At 37.5% G+C, this 9,596-nt stretch overlaps 1 protein-coding gene across 1 annotated transcript; it reads right to left on the reverse strand.

The window, feature by feature from the left end:
• Window positions 1-2,397: 2,397 nt before the first annotated feature.
• On the reverse strand, window positions 2,398-9,343 carry slc35f6 (solute carrier family 35 member F6). The gene is made up of 6 exons (XM_017692476.2): window positions 9,153-9,343; window positions 6,077-6,149; window positions 5,224-5,395; window positions 4,218-4,433; window positions 3,991-4,101; window positions 2,398-3,663 (listed from the first exon to the last, which is right to left on the reverse strand). Exons 1-6 carry the CDS (start codon window positions 9,227-9,229, stop codon window positions 3,182-3,184), a joined length of 1,131 nt encoding a protein of 376 aa, XP_017547965.1. The 5' UTR covers window positions 9,230-9,343; the 3' UTR covers window positions 2,398-3,181.
• Window positions 9,344-9,596: the final 253 nt, after the last annotated feature.

The following is a 9,596-nucleotide window of genomic DNA, read 5'->3' on the forward strand; positions in this document are numbered from 1 at the left end:
TACATACATTCAAGGGTTCTTAGAGTAAAGGGTAAAGACAGTGGTTTTACATAGAACCATGAACACTGAAATAACCATTTACATGCTTAAATGAAATGGTTCATCAAATTGGTGGAGAATGTGTTGTAGATGATTCTATATAGAACCTTTTTTGAAAATTGTTCTGTATAGAACCAAAAACACGTTCATCATCAATCTGAAGAACCATTTCACCATGCAAAGAACTTTTGAAGCATGCAAATGGTTGTTCTTTAAGTGTTTATGATTCTATATAGAACCGCTGTCTCTACTGAATAACCCTTTAAGAAGCGTCTTTTTAAGAGTGTAGTTCAAGTCTCATTCGTCTGCCGTCATAAATGTTTATCATCAATTTTATTTTTATGTGGACAAAATTAGCCCTAAAGTAATCCTGGGCAATATTGATACAGTTTCCTATCACAATATTTTCTAAAAAAAAATCTCAGTATCAGGTAATATTTAAAGGGGAATTCCACAGGTTTTTCAAAATTTCTGCATAATCTATTTGTTAGCTTGTAAAATAAAGTGGTTTGGAGTGGCTTGATGTGAGACAATCCATTCAAGTAACTCTGTAAGAATTGTTCAAAGTAAAATCTGAAAGAGTTTAATGTCTGTGTTTATTTTAGCTACCTCGCAGAAAGTTATTACATTAAATGGTCCTGATTACATTGCCTACTAGCTGTCCTTAGAGTACTGTAAGGACAGTTAGAAGCATATTTTTTCAGAATTTTTCTAAATGTGAAGGTTCATTAGTTGTTTTGAACAGTAAATGAATTACTCATTTTAAGTTGTAGACAATGAAACCCCTGTAAAGAAATTAAAGACTGTATTTAAATCTAAATTGAATGATGAAGTTAAAAAAAAAAAAAAAAAAAGTTTCAAGTTTGTACTAATCAAGTTAATGAAACCATACTTTTTGAGTGCAGGTACTCTGTGCTAAAAGAATGTCTTACGAACTCGACATGCTTCTCTTGAATGGGCTGCTTTGTTCCGTTTTCTTCTCTTACAATTACACAAAATGGAATCAGACACAGCATTGTAAACAGTAATCAGTTCTGTCTTTTGAGTTGTACTTTAAAGTTGCTTCCCTTACTAACAGTTAGACACTTAAGTCAGGGGTGTTAGAACTCCAGCATGTTGAGGTGTAAACAGGGAAAGTGTATGCAGTGTTACAGGCCCGTTCAGAACCCCAAAGCAGCCTGTTTTTATACTGACTATATTACTATAACTCACAAAAATAATCAAAGTTACATCTTTATGGACCGTAATATTTCCCACTTTTTAAAATGTAGATGTAATGACAACAGTAGATAATTTACTTACACCCTCAGAAGACACATCCAGTTCTCTTTGAATATGTGCTTGCAGCTTTAACATTACCTTAAAATTGTTGGTACTGCTATAATGATCACTATACAATCGATCCTGATGCTCTTGCTTCTTAGTGAGATTTAAAAAGAAACTTCAACAATAAATCTACATCTCTCTCTCTCTCTCTCTCTCTCTCTCTCTCTCTCTCTCTCTCTCTCTCTCTCTCTCTCTCTCTCTCTCTCTCTCTCTCTCTCTCTCTCTCTCTCTCTCTCTCTCTCTCTCTCTCTCTCTCTCTATCTATCTAGTACTATACAGCAGTAAATAGTACTGCTGTATATTTCTATGCTGCCAATACTATAAATAATAAAATATATATAGTTATATAAACATTTTATATGCAGCAATTATTTCCCAAAGCAAGAATACTTTCCATTTGTTCAGGAGGTGTTTTAAGCCCCTGATAGACCTACATGAGCAACTCTCTGTGACAGTAGATTAGGTAGCAGTGCTGTCTGCAGCAGGAACTGGTGATGGCAGATGGCTAATCAATAACATGTGAGAAGCCCAGAGAACCATAGAAAACAATATATTATAGACAAAAAAACCCTACTGGTGAAACTGCTTGTCTAAAACATTAATAGTGAACTATTATGTCTATTATAGTATAACTTGTCACTTCTCCCTATTTGTCTGTTCCTTTTTTTCTACTTTCTGTCTGTTTTGTTTTATTCACTGTCTCCATTCACTCTCTTCTCCCATTCTCTTATAACTAGTATAACTATTATAAAAAATACTGAGATGATTTGTGTTTTGCTACTGGAATAAATACTGTAGTTGTCAGAATACCTTCATTTTTGAATAAAAAGAGTGTTTCCCCCAACCCATGTCCTGTAAATTTACCGTTTTGGCAATTCAAGGTTTTATCACAATAGCAACCATATAATAATTCTATCAGACTGTCTGACACAAAAACACCCATAAATAAGATTTTAGAATGATGTTGTATCCCCTTTTCCATTCAGTACATTCACTTGCCTCAGTTAAGCAATGCGTATTTACACAAGACCATAGGGGAAAACTTGAGAGGATATTTAATTCAAGCATGACATTATCAGTGCCAAACACTTTCAAACTATTAAAATAAGTTAGTGATTGCACTTAGAACATGATGCTACTTTTTCAAGAACAGGGGACACTGATAATTACTAACTGTGATCAACTGTTCATCCTCTATTATAAGCCTAATATAGTCAACACTTTGATTGAGAGATGGAGTACCTACCATAACAATGCAGTTAAAAAATTGCTTAAAAGTGATAGTGATAATGAAGAAGAAGAAAAAAAAACATTTTCTAGAGCAATACTGGACACTACTGTAAAAATTCAGACACATACTAAAACTATGTAGTGCCCAGTAATGAACAGAGCATATCAAATACTTTGGCCATTTACAGATGTTTGTTACCAACTAAATAAAAATGAAAACAAATTATACCATGTACCCATCCCTTTTTCCTAATATTTGAAATACATGCCCAGTTAAATGTCATATACTGACAACTAGTAAAGTATACTCAAGGCTTGGTTCACTTAACCAAACAACAACCCTTTACCTCTGTTGTCACTGGGCTGAATGAGAAGAAACAATATTTCTGAAATTGTAAAATTGAAAACAGACCAACAAATAGGTCAAATGTGTTTACTGGATATCCACATCTATCCAGTCACTTCAGTTCAGTGCTCAACAAAGCAGAGAACAAAGAGCTGATGCAAAATATCCAGAAAAGATATCTGAATAAACACGACACAAAGTTCAGAGTCTTGCTGTGCTGTCAGTTTGGTTTATCGTTCATCACTTGTTCTCCTCTGCTACTCTGCTACCTCCCAGTAGTCGCTCTGTTTCATCCGCATCTCCTGTCTCTGCACTGTGCCCTCCAGCCCAGCAGGGCAACTTGGCCATCAGGGGTTTGTGAAGTCCATTGTAGAGCCCAGTGCCTATAAGCAAGATGATGAAGCCCAGGATCTGCAGACCATGGAACGTCTCCCAGCCCAGTGCCAGACTCATCACCCAAATGACCAGTGTACGCAGGCTGTCCAGCACCATGCGTGTGGTGGCACTGATTTCTTTGGTGACGCTGATGCCAGCAAAATTAAAGAAAGCAATGCTTACAGTGTTGCCCAGCAGTGCCAGCAAAATGAGCGGCTTGTGGCCGATCTGACAGAAAGCATCCAGTGCATCTTCCAGAACATGCCGTGGGTTGGTGCTGAAGCTCTTTACTGGAATGAAGTACATCGGGATGAGGAGAATGGAGAGGATGACAAAACCGAAAAACCCTAAAGACAAAGAGAGGACAAAGTGTTCAGTCAAGCAATGTTTATGACATCTCAACAGAGAACAAAGTACTAGTAAAGAGAATTCCACTGTTAAAGGAGAATTCCACTGATTTTTCCAAAGTGGTCTATAAGTGGTATATATACTGAAAATAAATACTAAAATATAAATACTGAAAACAAAACATGTAGCCCACTAGACTTGTGATGACAAGCTTATTTAGCAAAGGAACAATTCCAACAAAATTAACCAAGTAATTAACCAGAAGGAGTAGATATAACAGTTAAAAATGATATTAACTAAATGTTAATTTAGTTTCTGCTATGTACCCTCGGTTCCGACTGCTTTCAAAGGATGAACGTTGTGCTTATAAACAAACTTCTCCTCCAGCACCATCTGCACAGAAACGATGATCTGCGCCATGATGATCAAAAGGTCTCCTGCAGATTAAAGGCCAAGACATCAATAAAAGCAAAAACAAGCAAAATCTTTACATTGCAATAGCCTGAATCCAAGACGGAACTCCTACAACACAACAGCATTGAGCTTGACTTACCTGTGATGACGTCATTGAGTTTGTGTTGGTCACCTGTCTCACCACTGGTGAAATCAGCAAGTCCGACCACCACCAGGCCCACAATGGTGATTAGAATCCCAACCCACTGGCTGGCTACCAGTCGGCGCCCCAAGAAGGCCACAGACAGGAGGCCAGTAAAGATGATCACAGAACCTCGCAACATCTGGAAACTGGAGGCACTGGTCATGTTCAGTGCTAGATACAGGAAGAGAGATTTTTTTATTTATTTGTGGAACAACAACAACAACAACAACAACAACAACAGCAAGAAAAGTGGAGAGTAACAATGTGTTCAACATAACAATATAATTACAAGTATAACAGTGTTGTACAGCGCTAAGCAATGAAAAAAGTAAAGCAAAAGTCTGTGCCTCTCAGTCAAACTACATCTGAAAATAAGTTAACACCATCTCTGCAGAAAACACATTTCTGCACATTATAATTAATTTTATTTGCAGTATTTAAGCTAAAAAATAAAGCGTGGCCTGTGCAAAAGTCCTCCCCCCAATATTTATAAATTTAATAAAATATAAACCCAGCAAATAATTGCAAATTGTACACTAAAATGTGAACAGGGGCATTACAATTTTTACAAATGACTACGTTTTTAAGATCGGAAATACAGCAAAGAGGGAATCATTGTTACTTAGCAACGTGTGAAATTACACAGGAATGGTAAGCAATCTGATTTCAGGTATAACAATATGAGTAAAACGCTTTTCAACCGGACAGACTGCGAGGTTCAATGTTATATTTGTTAATATGATGTATTTGCTCAAATCTGGAATCTAACTCATCACAGATACTTAAAATTAATAACGAAAAACCTGTACTAAAACATACATTTCATTAAATATATAGAACAGAGAGAACAGAAAGAACTGATCAAAGCAAATTACTCACACAGAATGAATAAACACAACACATGATAACACATGACTCACAGTGCTGCTGTCAGCTGGTTGGTAAGAAACCTTCTACTTACCGACATACATGATGGAGGTTCCCAACATGTCGCAGAGGGCAGGAGGGAGAAAGAGAAGGGGGTTAAATCTTTGCCCTGGCTCCATGGTGGGTTCAGGTCTGCGGCGGTCATGACAGATGAGGATGTAGAAAACAGCCAGGCAGCTCAGCTCACCCAAAAACATGCACACAGCCTGGAGGAAGGGGGGGAGAAGAGAGTGAACGGAGACAGTGAATAAAACGAAACAGACAGAAAGTAGAAAAAAGGAACAGACAAATAGAGAGAAGAGACAACGATGAGTCAACAGTGTTCTGACAAATTCTGAAAAGTCAAGCTCTCTGCTGATCAGGGTGTAAGGGGCTTAACTGAGATAATTAAAACTTTTTTTGCCTAATTACATTTTTTTTACATAATTACATAATTAAGATGTAAACAAAGTAATTCAGAGTGGTTTGATGTGAAATGCTCTGTTCCAGACAAACAGTCAGAATTGTTCATCTCTTCACACCAAGGTACTACCTGAAATAGTTATAAATGCATAGCATGATGGCTGAAGCCTTGTTTTACAATAGTTCTGAGATCAGGATATTTCAGGATAATTAGGATATTTTTTCCCGATTTAACACTATTTTCCTATAATCGGCATAGCATATAAAAACTGAGAAGGCACGTGTAGGTGTTTACTGGTGGTATAAAATGGGTATATTTGTGCTGTAGATATCAGAGCCCCTGTTTCCTATTGCTGACATTATATAGAAATCTGTGTCAGCAAGTTTCTCTACACTGACCCATTTTACAGCACTCTTGATTTGTTTACATCTCAACAATTGTATTATACAGATATACCCAATAAAGACCAAAACTTAAAAACTACCTGGAGAAATGGGTGGGAGAAGGCACGTTCAGTGGTGTCTTGGCAACCAGCTGCTTTAAACAAGTCAGCCCATCTGAAAGATAAAGCATTAATATTAACAAAGGCTCTAGTATTTGTTTTCAACCCAATGCTGTAACTATCTATATTCTAATAGACATTATTTTTGCTGCTATATAACTTTTCCGAAAACCGAAACAAGATTCTTATTCATTTGATTTAGACATTTATTTGTTGGAATAAGAATAATTTTCCCACTGTGGTAAGCAGAGAAGCAAAACCAGGAAACAACTAAAGAACAAAGCTGGAAAGTTAAAATGACCTGGGCTTGGATTCATGAAGCTTGTTAGCGTGGGAGTGCTAAACTAGGAATTGTTCCTGTCAGTAAAGCCATAATAAATAAGAGAGGGATCTGATCCATGATCAGCTTTGTGAGTACAAGCCAAAAATTCAAGCTAACGTTTCAGACATTCTAATAAATATAGGCTAATAAAAGCAAGCAGGACACGAATGAAAACTGCCATCCATGTATTTATGATGTCTGGAGCACACAGACATCTGCTCCAGCCTAAATGATCAATACTACTGAGTTCTGGACTAAAACAGAACACAGTAACTTTTGCTTGTACAAGTCATTAACAGACACTCACTCATGCTCTGTTACAGCTGACGAGCATGCCAAGTGATTGATCATCTTTTATTTGAATTAGCATTTAGAGGTAGATTAAGGTTAATAAGTGACTTGCTGCATTCTGCTGTCTTATCTGCCAATCAGAGGTTGTTTGAACAGGCATGACTGACATGTGGTTTCAATACCAAGCAGTGCTGAATTGCAAGTAACAAGTTTCCTGATTGTCACCTTGAGTTTGTCTAAACAGTAGAGTTTGTGACCAACATCTGATTTAGGCCTACAAGTGAATGAATGAATGAATGAATGAATGAATGAATTAATAAATAAATAAAAATTATATATATATATATATATATATATATATATATATATATATATATATATATATATATATATATATATATATATATATATATATATATATATGGAATTAATGGAATATAAGGAATTAAATACTGATATTGTAGCCCAGCCTCGAATAAACGTTCTGCTCCTCTGGAGTACCATAAATAGGTCAAATGTTTGAAATATCACTCAAATCTAATCTATCTGATGCCAATACTGATATGTTTCTTATAGTCCCTAAAGAAATATTTACATCTAACTAGTGAAAATGTACTTACCAAGTGTTTTCATTTGAGAAATATATAAAGAAACTACTGCTGAGGCCACTTCAGGTGGAACACTTTCACTTCAGCTTCAGCAGAATCAGTGGCCTTTGTGCCACTTCCACAACTAATAATTTTTCAGACTACATCAAATAACATAATTCTGCATGTTTCCAAAGTGGATGGATATAATTCAAGCTTCAAACATGATACAGCATACTTGCCAAATTAAAAGTACTGAATGGATCACTTTTCCCATAAGATTGCAGATAATATTACCTCTTATATAGACTTGTTCAAGCTTTTAGCCCCCACACACATACAAAAATCCACTAAATATAATTAGGAATCAAATCTTATTCATTTATGACAGTGTGACGATGGCACATGTCATGATCACGAGAGGTGTTTGGTCAGAGAAGACCACACTGCACAGTCAGCAACTCCTGATAACTCCAGCAACTCCTACGAGCCTTGACACGCAACTGCATGAGCAACAACCAAAGAAAAAAATACTGATGTTTCTTATAGTGCATCCCCAAAGAAATATTTACATCTAACTAGTGAAAAGGCTCTTACTAAGTGTTTCCACTTGAGAAACATAAAAAGAAGCTACTGTTTAGGCCATGTCACGTAAAATACTTTCATTTCTCCAGGTGAATCAGTAGCTCCTGTGCCACTTCAGCCGTTCCACAAGAAAGATCATTCCTGCTGACTACACTGAATAACATCATACTGTCCAAAGTGGATAGATATTACTCAAGTTGCAAACATGATACAGCATACTGTACTGAATGGATCACCTTTCTCATAAGAGTGTAGCATCAGGTAGCACATCCACTAAAGTCAGCACAATTCAGGGATAAATGCTACCACCTATACAGACTTGTTCAAGCTCTTAGACCCCATGTACATAGAAACATCCACTGTATATGTCAGCAATTGGGAATCAAATCTAATTCAGCATTTGTGACAGTGTGATAACTGCCCAAGTCGTGGTCACAAGAGTCGTTTGGTCAGAGAAGACCGCACTGCACAGTCAGCAGCTTCTGCATTGATTCTACGAGCCCTAACATGCAACAGCATGAGCAACAAACCCAGGACAAAAAGGCAAATTAAATGTGATCAGTTATAACTAAACATATCTCAAAGTAACCTTATTTAGTCAGTGATTCTCACGTGGAGGAGTAGGAATAAAAAGGTAAAGAGAACAGCATCATATAGAACTAGAGCACACCAAGCAAGCATCTATTATTACAGGAAATGAAGTTTCCCAGGCTTTTAGCTATTCTTCTCTTGTTGAGATCTTTCTGATCTAAAGCAAGAGGTGAGAGCAAATCAGCCAATGTGTTGACCAAAAAGATCATCACGAAATTAAACTCAGAAAATAACAGGAACTTATTCTGAATTACTAAAATGGAATGCAGCAGAAAGAAGTTTCTTTTCCTCACAAACCCGTCATGAGCGTGGGCTGGTTAAAAGGGTCAGTGAGAAACATTCATTACTTACCTGGTAAGTGAGTAAATGAATCTAGTTCTTAGTGACAACCTCTGTATGTAAGGTGAGGCTGGCTTCATATTCGCCAGCTTCTTGTTTGAATTTTCCCGTTCCACCTTAAATGGAGCAGCAGTTACATACTGGCATCTGAGGCCAGAATGCAACTGCTACACAGGTGAAACGGGACAATTCGATTAAGAAGCAGATTTCAGCTTCATGCAAAGTAAGAGACAGTGGTAAAACAACACACGAAGCTCTATGAAAACATGAGTCTGCAGACCAACAAGAGAGAAACACGAAGAAGAGGTGACACTTGTGTGTCTGCCTGCACTGTTTTACTTACTTTGCGGATAGTGTATTGATGGAGCCTGTAGTGACCATCAAGCCAGCCAGAAAGAGTTGGTACTTCGTCCAGGCCATGGTGAACGCAGAGCGGTCAGCACTAACAGGAGCCGCTGCTGCTCTTTCTGTCGCTCGCTTGTTTTTCTGCTTCTTCCCCGTTAAAACCTCATTGGAGGAGAACAACTCACGCTCCGCCGGCGTGTCATATGACGCAGAGGTCAGCTGACGCGTCACCGGACTCGAAACAAGGCTGCGTTCGATTTAAACGCCCTAATGGGCTGCGTTCTAATACGCGCTCTCAGAAAGAACGTTCTCTTCGAAAGCATTCAGGGAAGCGTCACGCTTCGAACATACTGCTCCCAGTGTGTATTACAGTCAAAACACACACACGATCTGAACGCACCAGTTGGAACACCAGATCGTTTGAATGCTTTAGCTGAGCGTT

The sequence above is a fragment of the Pygocentrus nattereri genome, chromosome 4 (genome assembly GCF_015220715.1).
Source record: "Pygocentrus nattereri isolate fPygNat1 chromosome 4, fPygNat1.pri, whole genome shotgun sequence".
Classification (NCBI taxonomy): domain Eukaryota; kingdom Metazoa; phylum Chordata; class Actinopteri; order Characiformes; family Serrasalmidae; genus Pygocentrus; species Pygocentrus nattereri.